Here is a 16549-nt window from a genome sequence, read left to right on the forward strand (position 1 = left end):
ATAAATCTTGAAGAACTTCACAATATGCCTACATGATACTGCAAACCTTGAATAATAATAATAATAATAATAATAATAATAATAATAATAATAATAATAATAATAATAATAATGAGTGGCTTGAGGAGAATGCATGCCTGAAAACATAAAGACAGATTATTTTAATGGTATTACGTGGCAGGGTAGAAGAGAATAGAGTCACCATCAGCTGCAGTTACAAAAAATAATGATTTCTGCTTTTTTTTTACCCTGCTGATTAAAAGGAGGTTTTGCCCTCTTATAAACAATTCCCTTAAAAACTATGGCAATAAGGTTATTGTTAGTAATACTTAGTAGTTCTTTCAGGGGGAGTGAAGAGAGTATTTTATGGACAGCTCACTAGTTATTTTTTTCCTATTTTTAGCTTCCCAATGTACCTGTAAGTTCTATGAGCAGTCAGAGTAACAATGTTTCATCTTTGTATTGTCACTGCTACTCAAAAACAATTGGAAAAGTTAAAGGAAACTTGTGTACCTTAATCCAGTCATTTTATGTGAGAACAATCCCAAATATTAATTTAACTGTCATTTTTTGAAAAACCAGCTCATGGCATAAGACTTCTGCACCCCAGTGTTACGTGAAGGTCTCTTGGGGGATGGCACACAAACCTGGGGCCGGTGGCTGTAAGGACAATTTTCATGCACTGTGGGTTTATCATTGAGCATCCTGCCTGCCCCCGGACAAGAGTGCTCTGGCTGCTCTGGACTGCTCAGGTCCACAATCCAAGCACAATGGGCACATTTAACAAGCCAAGTCTGCACTAAGGCATCTGGCCCAAAGTCCTTTTTAATATCAGTAAGATTGAAATGTATTCCTACAATGAAACATAAAGCCAGAAGGATCTTCCCTCTCAAATATCTCCTTCTATCACTGTCTCACAGAGTTACATTATCCAATTCAAAACATTGAGAAAAATCAGACTACATACATCCAAGGCACAATTTAGAAGACCAAAACACTCCTCATTCTGTAACTTTCATTCCATGAACATTCTCATACAAGTGACTGCATAGTAAAAGGGTAGAAAAAAAGTATGTTCAGTGTTTTGATTTTTCTTGGCAAGCCTTAAAGTGCTCGTCTGATTATGAAATTGTAAGACAATCACTGGTTTTAACTTTCTAATTTCATGTTTTTCTTTTCTGTTTTAGGTCCTTGGTCAACACATTACTTGAATTGTATCATGCAACTTCTATTTTGTTTTTTGTTTTTACCATTTTGTAAACTAATAAACTTTGATACCGCAAAACTGTCTGATGTTCCCATTCTCTACAAAAATTTGCTCTCATTTTTTTCCTGTTGCATAGTTGAGAAAAATAGAGAAAATGGGCAGAAAGTTTGAAAGCACTTTAAGTTCTTGTACCTTGTCAGATTTTGTTTCCAAACATTCCAAAATAAAATGCATCAAAAAGAGTATTCCAGGTTCTCCATTTGGGGCGCTCTAAAACTGTCACAGTGTCATATAGCAGTGTTTGCAACATTTAGATGGATGTCTCCATTTTTCTAGGTGTTTGTAAAGGCCCAGGCTGTTTTCACATAGATTTCATTATTTTAAATTCATGAAAGAAATTTTTTTTAATTTAATTGAGAGCATTCAACAATGGGAATAAGAGATGTTAAATCCTCCTGAAGCTATTGTTTTAACCAAGAGTTTTCATATTTGGTTTTGATTCTATTGCTTTGTAGAAGTGCATTTCTCTTTGCAAATTCACTGCTGCTGGGGTTTGCTTCCAAGATTAGCATGGTATCTTTCTTGTTTAATATGTATTTTAATATGATATATCTATGGTAGAAAATTATGCAGAACTTCCATACAAAATATCTTACAATACAAAACAGCCATGGTGTCCTTGGTATTTTTTACATGTTTTTATGTAAATGTACTTACAAGTCCACTTACTTCACAAGAGCATTTTATTCTTGATTGCATAATTTTTAGCAAGGACTTTACTCAGAAAACTGACTTTCAGAATGCTTGAGCAATAGTATGTAATTTTATCTGGCAATCTCAGAAGCAGAAGAGGTAAAAGGTTCTGTAAATGGTGAAAATGACTTGTCATGTTATGGAAATAACCTACCACTGACCTACTGTCCATACCAGGTATCTGATTATACACCTCACCTTTCTGTATAATATTCTTATCTTCTACTCAGAATTTTGGGTATGCTTTAAACATCAGCTACTCCTGTATTGTTTAAATTATATCTGTGTTTCTGAAATGCTTCATCTTCTAAAACTGCTGAAAAATGAAAATGCCAAAGACAGTAGTGAAGGTTCAACATCAGGTTTCTCAGCATATGAATTTGATGCAGGTCTAAAAGTAAAATTGTTCAGTTAATAGTTATCTGCTCTATGTCCAACTGTTGTACTTAAATTATTAACTTGAAGTCAAATTTTTTTTAAATATTAAATGTATTGATTTCATTGTTTCAAAACTTGACAGAAAGACTCCTCTTCAGAAAATTTTTAATTGAAGTAACAGAAGTCCTTTATAAAGCAGCAAATTATTTATATAAGCATATTTATAAAACAGCAAGCTGAATTACTATTTTCAGCCATGCTATGGCCAATGCATATGATAATTATAATCAAAGAAATAATTAATTTTTAATCCCACAAGAAACTGATATTTCAGAGGGCTTGTACTGGTACAGTGACCAAATATGAAATTGTTCAAGGCGGATGTGACTCCTTTCTGCAACAGACTGACTTCCATAAAGTCTAGGGGAGCTTCCATTTCCCAAGGACAGTTGCATCAATCAAAATACTGACAGGCATTATGTGAAGAGAATTCTTCACCTATACTGAAAATTCTATGTGAGTTGAGTAAGACTGGCTGACTTGCACCAATGAAATGTTTATGGACAGTCAGACTTTAGTGAGCTGCATCACTCTGCTGCTCTCAGGCAGACTTGGCTACTGTGAGGGAAAAATTGTAGAGCAATGAAAGCAGTCATGGCTTGGCTTTTTTCTTAATGGTCTGCTCTTAATCTTTATGCAATGGAACAAGTGAAGAGTTCTTTGCATTTTATTTCTTCAGTCATTGCAGAAGTAAATAATACTACTGACTTCCCAAAAAGAATTCATGGTAAAGATCCCAGTGAGATGAGGTCAATGTCATAACACATCCTAAATCAAACACACAGTCTGTGGCCCTTCACAAATTACTTAGCTAAGCAGGAAAGTCTGTAAGACAGGGTTGTCTGGTGCTGAACAGAAGGTTGGTTTTGATACGCATGTGGAGATAGCTAAAGAATCATCCTTCATTCATAACATATAGACAGGATTAGTAAGCTTTGGTTGCTCAATGCCCTGAATTCTCTAGTGGTTTAAATTTTCAGGTCTTGATTTCACAAATTTTTTCTCACTCTTTAAGTTTTCAATGTCAGGTAGAAGTAAATAGTCCTGAGAATAATGAGAGAAGATTACCATTACTAAGCAGTATTTTATTAAGATAAAAAATACTCTTCTTGTGACATCATGTGAGAACGACATTTATGTTTGAGGTTGAGAACATTGATAATGAAGCACAGCTGCAAGGTATGGAAATTTTTAAAATAAGATGAAGGCTTCTATAAGTTACACAGAACATCACAGTAGTGGAGTGAGCAGCAGAGCTAGAGCTGTGCTCTCAGGCTGTCCTATGAAAAGTTAGACTAGTCAAGAGCTCCAGTGTGGATGCTAAGGAAAAAGGTTGATAGAGAAAAGAGTTTTTAGGACTGGAGGATGGAGGAGAGATGGTGTGCATTCCCAGTGAACTCAGGTTCCCTGGAGTTAGTGGAGAAAGAGTTCTATGGATTTAATGGACACTGAACCTTGTTTCTGGAGGTTCCATACAGACAGACAGAATGACAGTCTTAGATCACTGTGGCTCTTTTGTCTTGGCTTTGCAGTGAGAAAGATGAATGTAATCAGTAATCAGTGTAGTAATCATGTGTTGGGAGACACTTGTGACACATTATGTTAACGATCCTCTTCTCTTAATTATCTTAATCCTCATATTACTTGTGTCCTAGTTAAAAATTAAAGGCCTCAAACATAAATTCAGCACTTTGTCTGTACACAGCTGTCCTGTGTCCAGGGATTTAATGACATTTCAGGCACCAACAAAATATGTAAATTTGAATGCATCTACCTTCTGTATCCATCTGGTATTGGCATCAGCAGAGCTGCACACAAGGTGATTCTTACTCTGTATTATGAACCAATCTCTTAACTGCACACTTTTCCATTCTTTGGTTATTTCTTTCAGCCAGCAAGTATGCAAATATATGCATAGACATTGTAGCACTGTAACTTTCATATACAGAACATGTACAGAATACCCACCAGTGGACTTGGGAAATATGTCAGTGCTTATTATGCTCATGAATGAAAGGAAATGCCAGGACCTCTTAAAGTATAACATTCTGGGCTTGCTCATTAATGCAAACCCACTAGGAAAATGTCTCATGACAATTTGACCTTTCCCTAACAATTACTCCTTATTCGTGGTCAATTAGAAGGTTTTCTCTCATTTAAAAAAATATGAGGGCCAACTAATAAGATACCTTAAAAAAAGTTGTGGAAATGGCAGGGTTTTATTTTTTGATAAGTCAAATCTATGTATTTCATTCCCTCAGCATGGAATAAATGCCTACACGGACAACTCCTTTTACAAAGATGTAATATAGCATGGGCACAGGAAAATGCCTCTTAATTTAGTGTTTTCATGTCTTTGCCAATGGGTGTCTAATTTTTGTTACAACGCTCTTGGTACAATACTGTCCTGCCTTAGCTATGCAGTACAAAAAAAACATCTGGGGAGTTCAGCAAACAACTTTGTGAGAGGATAAGAGGTGGCTGAAATTTGAGTTGCAGTTTTTATTGCAGACATCAGCTTTTAATTCCATTGTATTGTTTAACCTTCAATGTGGTTACTCTGGGAGTATATTTAATTTCATTGACTTATTTTGTGCCCTGTGTGGATCCCTACACCTGAATGTTAGTTCTAGAAACTAAACTTTTTGCTGAAATGAAATATGCTGAGACTGAGTGTCTAAATCTTCCAAGTTTGTACTTGTAGAGGTTTGATAACATAATTGTCTTCTGATGTGAAAATCTCATCTAGAAAGCAAACTGGTGAAGTTTTTACAAATAATTCCTTTGTGATGAATGATGTAAGTGTATTTTGTGTTCTGGTGCAAAATTTTATACATATTTTTATGTGCATATGGATTCACAGATTCATAGAATAAGTTTGATTGGGAGGGACCTTAAAAGGCCATCTAGTTCAACCCCTTTACAATAAACAGGAATATCTTCAACTAGATTAGGTTGCTCAGAGTCCCATTCAATCTGACCTTCAATATTTCCAGGGATGCAGCATCCACCACCTCTCTGGGCACCATGTTCCAGTGTTTCACCAATCTTATAATAAAAAAAGAATTTTCTTTACATCTAGTTCTGAAAATCAATATATATTGATGTGATATATAAACCCAATATTTTAAATGCAAAGGGTTGGGAAGGGTTTGTTTTTCATTTCACTGACCAGCAGGTCAAGGAAGGTAATTCAGTTCTGAACTCCACTCTTGTCACAACCCACCTGGAGTACTCTGGTTAGCTCTGGCCCCCCCAACACAAAAAAGACCATGGAGTCCAGAGGAGGGCCATGAAGATGGTCAGAGGGCAGGAGCCCCTCTCCTATGGAGACAGGCTGAGAGAGCTGGGCTTGTTGAGCCTGGAGAAGAGAAAGCTCTGGGGAGAACCTTACTGTGCATTCCAGGACCTAAAGGAGATGTACAAGAAAAGTGGACAGGGATCTTTTACAAAGTCATGTAGAGACAGGACAAGGGAGAATGGCGTTAAACAGAAAGAGTGTAAATTTAGGTTAGATATTAGGAAGAAATTCTTTACTGTGAGGGTGGTGAGGCACTGGAACAGGTTACCCAGGAAAGTTGTGAATGCTCAGTCCCTGGAAGTTCAACACCAGATGGGATGTAGCCTTGAGCAAGCTGGTGTAGTGAACCTCCCCATGGCAGGGGTGTTGGACTAGATAATGTTTAGGGTCCTTTCCAACCCAAACCATTCTTTGATTCTATGAAATGTCTAGGTCTTCTCTGTTTCATCCATAGTTCTTAACTTCTTAAGATTTAATTTTACTGAAGCCTTGTGTAGACAGAGGAAAACCTTGGTAAAATGAGCTGTAAATCATTGCAGTGCTGATTTCAACATGTCACTTATGTAGACAAGTCTTGCAGCAGTAACATGACATCTGTTAGACAAAGAACAGGTCAGTGATCCCTGGGTTTGGGACTGGTGCTGTGCCAGAGTAGGTGCCCAGCAGCCCTTGATGTGAGCCCATTTACTAACAGGAACCAACGCAAACGGTTGGGTCACTGGCTGTCTGTCTCTTCCAGCTGGAGACACAGTGATTGCTAAGAACTGGCAGCTTATAAAAACAGGTGATAGATGCTCAGAGATCATCTTGGTATGCCCTCAAGGCCTTTTAAGTTACTTTGCTTGTAATAAGAGGATGCCAGAAGACCTTTATAGTCTATGTATAGACCATATGTATATATATATATATATATATACACACAGCTATATGCCAGGCATGCAATATATATATATATATATGGCTGTGTATTTCTGCTTCAAATTTGCTGCAGTTTCAAAGCCACTTCAGTACATCTTTCTCCTGTAGTTGTCTTTCTAAAATATAATCTGCCTAACAAATGCCATCACAATGGTGTGTGCTGGAGTGTGTGCTCTCGTGCTGAGAGAGATGTCTGTGGGGCTGCAGGCTCATCCCATCAGGAGATCATCCTGCATTAATGCCTCAGGCACTAATGCTAGCAAAGCTGTTCTGAGTTCTCTTAACTGATAAGTGACTCTCACTCCTTAGCAGCATAACAAGTAATAGCAAGAGCTTTGTAAACAGAGAACATCACTAGGCTTTGCTTTTCTAATCTGTCCGTATCCTTAATCATACAAGAAACAGGAGGACATGGCAAGAGAAGAGCGTCTGAAGCTTTTATTGAAATGAGGTGGCAGGACAATTGCCACCTCATTCAGGCAAGGATATTCCCAATGCAAAACTTTGCTCTCCTTTCATGTTTTCACTGGCCACTGGGAGGAAATTAGGATGTAGGGAAAGGAAGAGTTGATCAGTGGGAGAAAAATTTCCTTACTGCCAATAAGTGCTTTCGCCTGAAGGGGGCTGCTGAAAGTTCCACGTGAAGAATGGTATAGCACTGGAAAAGGACAAAGGCACCAGTTTGGGCAGGTGGCTTGGTGGAGGACATAATTTATTGTGAAGTCATTGTGGCCAGATAGCTGCAAGCTGAATTCAGAGAGTCACATTCCTGACACTTTAGATTTGGATTTCAGCTACAGTTATCCCATATCCTAGATCCATGCCAAGCCCCAATGGGAATATCATAAAAATTCTGCTTCAGGTGCAGTAGATGGCTTCTTAAGGTTTGAATATTTTTTCATTGCTGCTGTTGTCTTTTGGGTAAATTGACACAGTTTGCATCTGGAGGGGCTGTATTGTTTTTGTAATCACATTTTATGATTACTGGCAAATAATAGCTTTAGCTTTTCACAGAGGGAAGCAGAATGACTCTGGCATACAAGTGTTCCAAGCAGAGAGCTCAAAGCTCCAATCTCCCCTTGCAGACAATATAAACTGACAGTGTGATTATGTCCCTTCAGAACAAGAATGTGCTTTAGAGGTTCAGTAAAGACTTGCCAAGCATAACTATTAAACATAGAACCTGCAGAAATCCCATCACTCAAACATGTGTATGAGGTATTTTGTTCCAATATACCTTCTTGGTGATGGCATTAACATTTTCATATTTACATAAAGTTAAACTTATTGTTAAAAATGTTTCAGTGGAAATACCATATACATGTCTTTTTCCCATGCTTGATGCTTTTTATGCTTGCTTTTCAGCATAGCTAATTTGGTTTTATCATGTTTTCTTGCAGCAGTTAAGATCATGGAAGAACCAGAATCATCAGGTGATGACATTTTTGTTACAGCCAGCACTTATGAAGAAGGGTTGCCTTTCTTTACTGCTCCAAGTGATGTCTCTACCGTGCAGCCTGGAGCTGTCATCACCGATGTGCTGCCGCCAGTAGCACCGCTGCCTGCAGCCACCAGCCCGTCCTACAGCCCCTCTGAGATCATTGAGCAGTCCCTTGAGTTACCAGGTCCCTCAGTGCCAGCCCCTGAGGGCGTTCCTGTGGATGGCACCGGGATGGGCGTGCAGGACATCGCTGCCGAGCTGGATCAGATGGGCGCCGTGAGCACGGCTGCGCTGGACGAGGGCAGTGGCTACGTCCCAGTGCTGACCACGGAGCCTGCAGAAACCACCCCAGCACCCGTGCTCAAGTACGTCACCACCAGCTCCATGACCACTGCAGCCAAAGGCAAAGAGCTCGTGGTTTTCTTCAGCCTGAGGGTAACCAACATGCACTTCTCTGATGACCTCTTCAACAGGAGCTCGACAGAATACAAAGCACTGGAACAACAGTTCATGCAATTGGTGGGTGAAAATCAACCTGAACAGCATGAGTGGTTGCTGGGTGCAGTTTAAAGGAATACACTGAAGTGCACAGTATTTTAACAATACTAAACCCTACTACAGTTCAGTCTGATAAGCTATATTTTAAAGGATCCATAAGCCTGGGATGCTCTTAGAATCTGAAGACAGGGTTTATGAAGTCAGTGATGAAAGATTTTACTTGATCAAGAGAACCCAGATATATGCCTAGCATGTAATTTATTTGGCTTTTTCTTAGATCCACGTCAACAGTATAGCAGTGCTGATTATATCTGAGACTTGTGTCTGCTTGCTGCATTTAAAAATAGGCTTTTAAAAATATATCATAGCATAGACTGTGATTAGATATGGATTTTCTCTGTTGGTACAATAGGGCACAGGTCAGCTCAGCTATAACATGCCTATTATACTGTGCCGTAACCTGCCTGGATTGAATGTTTGAAAATAATTAAAGTTGGCTTTTGAGTGAGGTAATTTTTTTCTCTTCCAGATGAATAAACTTCCCAGCTGCTATGCATTTCATTACAGGGGAAATTGCTGCCCATCCATCTCAATACATTATTGAGAAAAGAGCAGAAATCCAGAAGAAGATACTGCTAAACAGAAGAGTTAATTTGTTCATGGAGCTTAACAATTGTATTAAATTCAGGGAAATAAATCTGTGATGTGTGTACTTGATAATGAAAATTGACTGTAAGAGAAATTAATAGCAGGTAGACACTGACAGTAAGTTAAAATAAAGGCAAATTTCTGTTTTGCAGTTACTTCCATACCTTCAGTCCAACCTTACAGGTTTTAAGCACTTGGAAATTCTCAACTTCAGGAACGGAAGTGTGATTGTGAACAGCAAAATGAAATTTGCCAAGACAGTGCCATACAATATCACAGAAGCAGTACACTGTGTTTTGGAAGATTTCTGTGATGCTGCAGCCCAGCACCTCAATTTGGAGATTGACAGCTATTCCCTGGATATTGAGCCAGGTAAGACTGCATTAGAAGTGTATGTGCTAAATCAAAACTAAGCAGACAATCTTTTTTCAGACTGTTACAGCTTCAGAAGTATGACTGTGCTGGAAACAACCGCATTAGAAATATCCTCCCAGTGATAGGGGGTAATAAGATGAAAAAAAATGTTGCAAATTCTCTGCAGATGTATTTTCTTACTGTAATGAAAAGCTGGGTGGAGCTGTTGGGCTGTGCATGTTCACCAGCTGCTTTTCAGAGACAAATAGAGTGATCTCTGGAATAAGTACTGGGTGGAGACAGGTATAAGAAATGCTCATGTGCACTTTGCAGGTCTTGCACTGGAGAATGGAAACATAATTTCTGCTGATTAATGTTGTAAGCAAACCATGGTTTAGAGCATTATTTGATCTTTTTTTAAAGGGATACAGCATTCAAAACAAAAGAAGACTGCGTAGGAATAATTGGATTCTACAGATACTCACTAATTGGGCATGACTTTATGTAGTACTCCATAGATTTGTAATTCTAGAATCCCTCTGGATTTATATCTTTCAAATAAGTTTGTAGTCTTTATTAAACAGTGGAAAGCCAGTAACTACACATCTGGACACTATTCTTATGTCAAAAACTTAGTGTTTTCAAAAACTACACTATTTTATAAAATTGAAGCCTAAATCTATATTCAGGCTCTGGTAGTTATTTCAGGGTTGAATTTAATTTCATTGTCATGGAGAAGAACAATAGCAAAGCTATGCAGATGCCTCAAGCAGTTTTGGTTAAGCTGTCTTTTTATGTACAGATCTATGACAATTCTGGAACAAAAATCCATTTAAAATTCAGTTTCTAACCAGTTTTCATTTTACATAAGTCTTTATGACCACTAAAAGCATAGGTAGCTTGTGGTAAAGAAAGCTAACAAAATCACAGTATTCTACCCTCCAAATGAACCATAATAAAAATAAACTGATGTTTGATGAATAAAGTATCAAATTAGTTAATTATAAAGAGTGAACTTTGGACTGCTATATCTTTCCTGCTTTAGTAATAAATTTTCATTAAATAAAAATTAAAATAAGAAAGATCCTAAAATGCAAATTCATAAAAAAATTTAAATCTTTCATCTTCATTTGATATGCTTTATTGATACGGTATTTCAACATTAATTCAAGAAAACAGAGAATTCATTACAGAGAGTTTTTGTAGAGAGCTGTTTTTTCGAGGCTTATAAGCTTATTAAGTAATTTATAGTAGTATATATAGCTTATAAAGTAGCTTATAGAGTCAAAACAGAAGAAATTGTGTTCACAAAGCCATTATATTCCAGTACAGGTGTGTCAAAGCCAGATGCGTTTTAATTTCAGAAAACAAACCAAAAAAATTAAACCCAACCTATCTATCAAGTTAAGGTAATATAAGCAAATTCCTCTTTATTGTGAAACTGAGAGCCATCTAGTGGTAATGATGTTCTACCAAAGTGAAACTTGGATGGGAACTGACAGTCCAAAATCTACATCAAGAGTCAGCAGCTGCAAAGGGCTGACTGCACTGGTCATAAATAATACCATAAAGAAGGGCTTTTCAAAATACCTGCACGACATATTTCATTAGTACTTAATAATTAATAATTAATTTTTATAATTGATTTTTAATTTTTTCATTAATAATATCTGTGGAAACAGAAAATATAACAAAGTATGCACATATGTGTTAAGGAAGATGAAATATTATCACAAGAACTCAGCCCAGCCAAATGCTCAAGCCAAGCTCTACTTGTTGTTGTTGTTGTTTACCTGGTCTCACACTCCCAGTGCAGGAGCAAAGGACATACCAAGCCAACATGCACACTGCATATAGCAAAGGGAAATGGTGCACACTAAAACCCACTAGTTAAAAATTAAAAACAGGAATTAGCCATAAAATTATCGAGGGATTATAAGTTGACAGCTCTGATGGATTCATTTCTACCACTGAAGCATATTCCAGTGTGTGTCTGAGATTTCCAGTACTCCTATAACAAATGCAATCCTCATTTTTTATTTAAATTAGTATTACTGTGTATCTGGTGTATAGAGCATGAATGGCTGCAGAAGCAAACTCTCATCCCAGTTACAAGCTGCAATATCCAGTACAAACCTTCCCTTTATACTACATCATTATAAAGGGCCACAAAGCCCAGCTCATACCTGAAAATCTGCTCTCATTTCCTTCTCTCTCTCTTTTCCTGGTTTTGTTCACCTTTTTTTTTTTCCTTTCTGGTTTTATACATCTTACTGGGTTGTTTGATGGCAAGAACAGGATTTGTGTCCCCTGATCTGCTTCTCACCGTTTGCCTTCTAAGGTTTTTGCCCTGTGGTACCCAGGAAACAGACTCCATTAGACAGGACAGGTGGATGCAGCCCTCCACCTCATCACCCCATCAGTACAACTTGGGTTGGCAGAGAATGGGAAAGGAGAAGCAAAATTATGTAACAGCTGTCTCTGATTTGGGCCTTCCCTTGAACATCAGCAGGGTCCTTTTCCCTTAATCTCATAGAGGAATCCCTTACTAATACTTAAAAGACAAAACAAAAAAACAAGCAGGCCTTCCCAATGTTGGCATACCACAACACAAAAAAACCCCAACAAACAAAAAAAAACCCCACCCACACACAAAAACCCCACACTACGAAGCCTGTAAGCATATTCTTTGGAATATGACAGTATTTCTACATTGCAGGTTTTAGGATTGTGCACTATTCAATAATCTAATTCCATTCCTCTGTCATGCCCTAAATTATGTGTTTAAGAACACATAATCAGAGATGAAATTATTTCATAAGGCTGTGGCACAGGATCCATGAGTATGATGATAGCACTAACAGCAAAAACAGGGTAAAATCATCCAAATGTGAAAATCCTTGTCAATGAGATGAAAATAAACTCACTGCTTAACAGAGATGGGGTAAATCAGCGCAGATGTCAACATGACCTGGCTGTGTCCTGTACAGGAAGAGGCTGTGTGTCCTTCCAAGCTGGACGACATCCTCCTATCAGCCCACCAAGGGGCAGGCCAGCAAACAGGAGCTGTTTTCTCTGGCTGCCACAAGCCCTGCCAAGGCCCTTTGGGGTGATGCTTCTGTTAATGATTTACCCCTCCTTTACAGCTGATCAGGCAGACCCCTGCAAGTTCCTGGCTTGTGACAAGTTTTCCGAGTGCGTGCTGAACGAGTGGACGAAAGAGGCCGACTGCCTGTGCAAGCCGGGCTATGCCAGCCAGGACGGGCTGCCCTGCCGCAGCCTGTGCGAGCTGCAGCCCCACCTCTGTGTCAACGGCGGCAAGTGTGAGCTGGTGCCAGGAAGAGGAGCTGTCTGCAGGTAAAGAGATTGATGAGTTCTGTTAACAGCCCATAAACCATGCTGATAAGCCAACAGCTCGACATTCAGATGTTGTAAGTCACACTGCAAATACCCTTCTGAAGTATAAATAGCCTCACCATGGATAAATCCATTTCTGCCTGTTAATATACACAGAACATTGTGATCTAGTTATTTTTAAAGATGCTTCAGAAATTTATTAGAAATTCAGCATCATTGGCAGTGATGACACACACAAAGGCATGAATTCATTTCAAATTTCCAAACACATTTTGGAAAAATGGAATAATACATTCACAGTTTTGCTACCAATTACATTGTAGCATTTTAAGAAGTTACATTTTGTAAGATATATTAAAAAGAAAATCTTTATTCATACAGACTGTGATTCCAGACCACCCAATAAAGCACATGAAGGCTGAAGCTGCTTTCAGGGATTTCTGGAAAAGGCTTGAAGATTAGCAGCTCTTCCTTACTGCAAATATATTTCTTAAGGATTTTTAAATGGAATTATCTTAAGTCAATATTGAGAGCTACACAGTACTTGAACATATTCACTCTCTTTTCCAAAGTTTCTTCTCATTGTAAGACTAGACAATTCACAGCATTATGTGAAACTGTATACTAGACTGGCACAAAATAGCTGACCAGCCATGTACATAAGCAAGGATCAAGTTACAATTCTTGCATTTGTTTATTTTCTCTCAATACTTTGACTAGATTAACAATACATCTTTTACCTTACTTAAGATTAATATCAAAAATCAAGACCATTGGACAAATTAGTCAAATTATTCACTGTAACAACCCAATTACCAAAATTAATTTTCTTCAATGGTGGGTATCACAGGAATTATATTGAATTCACCACAGTTACTGCCAAATTCCTGACTTTCAGAGTCACAGTAGAGGAGCTGCAGCATTTATACTGGAAATCAGCCTGTGACCTAGAAAGGTCCTCTTCAAAACTTTGCGGAGGTAGCAAGGGGTCTGACCTGCTCCTCCAAGACTGATGCACTAATGAAAATAATCCTTTCCCCATCCAGAAAAACCCTTAATGTACAAGTATAACCAAACCATCATGAGGAATTATAAAAGTACTAAAATAATAAATGAATTTTTTTGTGAATTATAGCAAGTCACAAATTCCCACCAGTGTCAGACTGACATCTTGTGCAAACTTGTACTGTCAGAGAGAAAATTATGGCCTACTATTTGCCCTTGTGCTCCTTGCAAATTCGCTTCCCCCTTGTCTTAAAAGAGGAGTAGAGTTCTGCTACTTGTAGTAGAACTCCTATTCCAAACCTTACTCCCCAGAGTGAAATCACCACTAAACAGAATATAAGCTTCAAAGTTGTGTTCAGACATTACCTTAAAACACACCTGAACTTCTGAAGTTCTAAACCACAAATGTTATCTGTGGGGTTAGAAATTTGTCAGAGATATTTAAAATGCATTGTTTCCTTAAAATTTGTAGGTCGGCAAGGAATGTGTCAGTGTCTTTTTATTTAAAACTCACTCTTGAATGTAAAAATATCATCTTTCCCTATGATCAATTACATAATTTTCATGCAGAAACATAATTATTTGTAGTGGAAATAATGAGTTCGTATTACATTGCAGATTTTTCTTTCTTTTTGTTTAAGATACTCAGTATTTTTTGCCTTGAAGTTCTGTACATTTTTTCTCTTCCTTTCCTTATTTTAGATGCCCTGTACGTAGACACCAACTTTACCAAGGACAGCGCTGTGCAAAATTTGGTCCAGAACCCACACAACCCTTCATTTTTAAACCTCTCATTCTTGGCTTAGGAAGCCTTGGTTTTATATTCATCATTTTAATTATTAAGATAAGAAGAAAATGCAAAAGAAACTCTAATTTGCAGTAAGCTGCTCACAATCTTTTCCTTCACATTTCAAAATATTCCTTTTGTTTCTTTTGCAATTTAAAATCTTACCTAAACAAAAATGTTCTGCATTGTAGAAGTCCTACTCTCAGCAGCTGCAATCCAGAAAATGCTGTAAGGATTAATCCTGCTTTTGAACACGATGAATCCCTATCTAGCTTTTGTCACACGGCTTGCAGTGTAAGTGCTTGTCTCAGTTCCTCAGAGATCCTTGATCACGAAGCATTACATGAACTTGAAAACACAATTCAGCCTGGAGGTAAACTGCATGGAAATCCCTTTCTCATCCCTCAACCAACAGCCCCCCCTGAAATAACAGGTCCACCTTCATGTATTAACTCCATAACTAAATCAAACTTGAAGCTACTCTCTTGCTTGGCAATTCCAGAACTGAAAATACTAATGCATTCATTGCTTTCCACATTTACTGCAGTGTAGTTTTCATAACAGGACTGTAGAACTGCTTTTCTTACAGCTGTCTTGCATGGCTCTGCCAGTCTATCCCAGCTGAGTGCTTTTAGTCATTTAGAGAAATAATTAGTGGTTTGGTTTTTTTACTCTTGTAGGTCACCAGATGAGTTTACAAAACCAAGACTGACAAGTTAGTCTCTGGAATTCTCCGTTTCCAGCATCAGCCAGACAAAATCAAGGTTTGTGACTATTTTCAAGAACCTTAAAAATCTGTTGTGTCCCATTGTCAATGTTATCAGGGAGCCTCTGTAGTAATTCCATACAAAGAAAAGCTCAGGTTTTTTTGATGCTTGATATGACAACTACATTTTCTTCTTAAATGTTTTTATGCAACAAAGTTCTATTTTGTATAACCACATGGTAATGTGGCAGTCACTGGAACATGTGAAGGAAGAAGAAATACCTGAAATGACAAAGTAACACAAAGTGCAATCCAAAGGAGAGGTTTAAATAGAAGTACTAAAAAAAATATCAGATCACTCAGTCTGGTTAAGCTACGCAGGGTTTGACAAGTAGGAATTCTAATTTGAGCAGAATATAGCTCGTATCTCAAGTATTTTTTCAAGTTTTGCAACTTGAAATGCCTTGTATCTTTGTGGGGAGAAAAAAGACAGAAAGGAGAAAAGCTGAGTCAAAACTTCCTCTAAAACTGGCAGACTGTTTCTGATGTATCTGAGTATGTCCTCTTGATAGGTTAAAAAAAAGGTTTTTACTTTGCCATTTTCTGAATTACAGCCCAATTAGGAATAAAAAGGTTTTGCTATAGCTGTTAGTACCCTTTGTTATTGCGGGAAATATCAGTACAGGAGTGCCCTTGGCACTAGCTGGACATTTTGGAAGACAGGATATCAACTACATGAATCTTGGGCTCCTAATATTTGTTGTTATGTAAATAGAGGAACAAGCAAAGATACCATAAAGAAAAGATTTATTGTCACTGATCTTCACCATACCCAGGTCTGGTCTCTTCACATACAGTTATAGACTGAGCTGAAAATGGGGGAACTGGAATGCAAAGATAGAGATGGACAAAGGTGGAGATGGACAAAGCAGCAGGGAGCAGAAGTTTGGAAAAGCTCAAGAATGAACTCAATTCACTGGTCATAAAAGCACAAGCACAGATGTTTGCAATTAGTATTTTACATCCACCTTAAAAGAAATGTGCCTGCAGGCAATTGTAGACCAATAAACTTTCATAATAGCTAAACTACTTAAAATTTCTACATAGAAAAGAATTAAATATTTTATTAAGTAATA

General features: G+C 37.8%; 1 protein-coding gene across 1 annotated transcript in view; it reads left to right on the top strand.

The window, feature by feature from the left end:
- IMPG1 (interphotoreceptor matrix proteoglycan 1) overlaps window positions 1-15419 on the top strand; it is a 51931-nt gene extending 36512 nt beyond the window's left edge. Inside the window, exons 13-18 of the mRNA XM_030944774.1 lie at window positions 8018-8577; window positions 9357-9576; window positions 12705-12915; window positions 14623-14799; window positions 14899-15080; window positions 15388-15419. Of these exons, the coding sequence (XP_030800634.1) occupies window positions 8018-8577; window positions 9357-9576; window positions 12705-12915; window positions 14623-14799; window positions 14899-15080; window positions 15388-15419 (1382 nt within the window). The remainder of the gene's footprint in view (window positions 1-8017; window positions 8578-9356; window positions 9577-12704; window positions 12916-14622; window positions 14800-14898; window positions 15081-15387) is intronic.
- Window positions 15420-16549: the final 1130 nt, after the last annotated feature.

The sequence above is a fragment of the Camarhynchus parvulus genome, chromosome 3 (genome assembly GCF_901933205.1).
Source record: "Camarhynchus parvulus chromosome 3, STF_HiC, whole genome shotgun sequence".
NCBI classification, from domain to species: domain Eukaryota; kingdom Metazoa; phylum Chordata; class Aves; order Passeriformes; family Thraupidae; genus Camarhynchus; species Camarhynchus parvulus.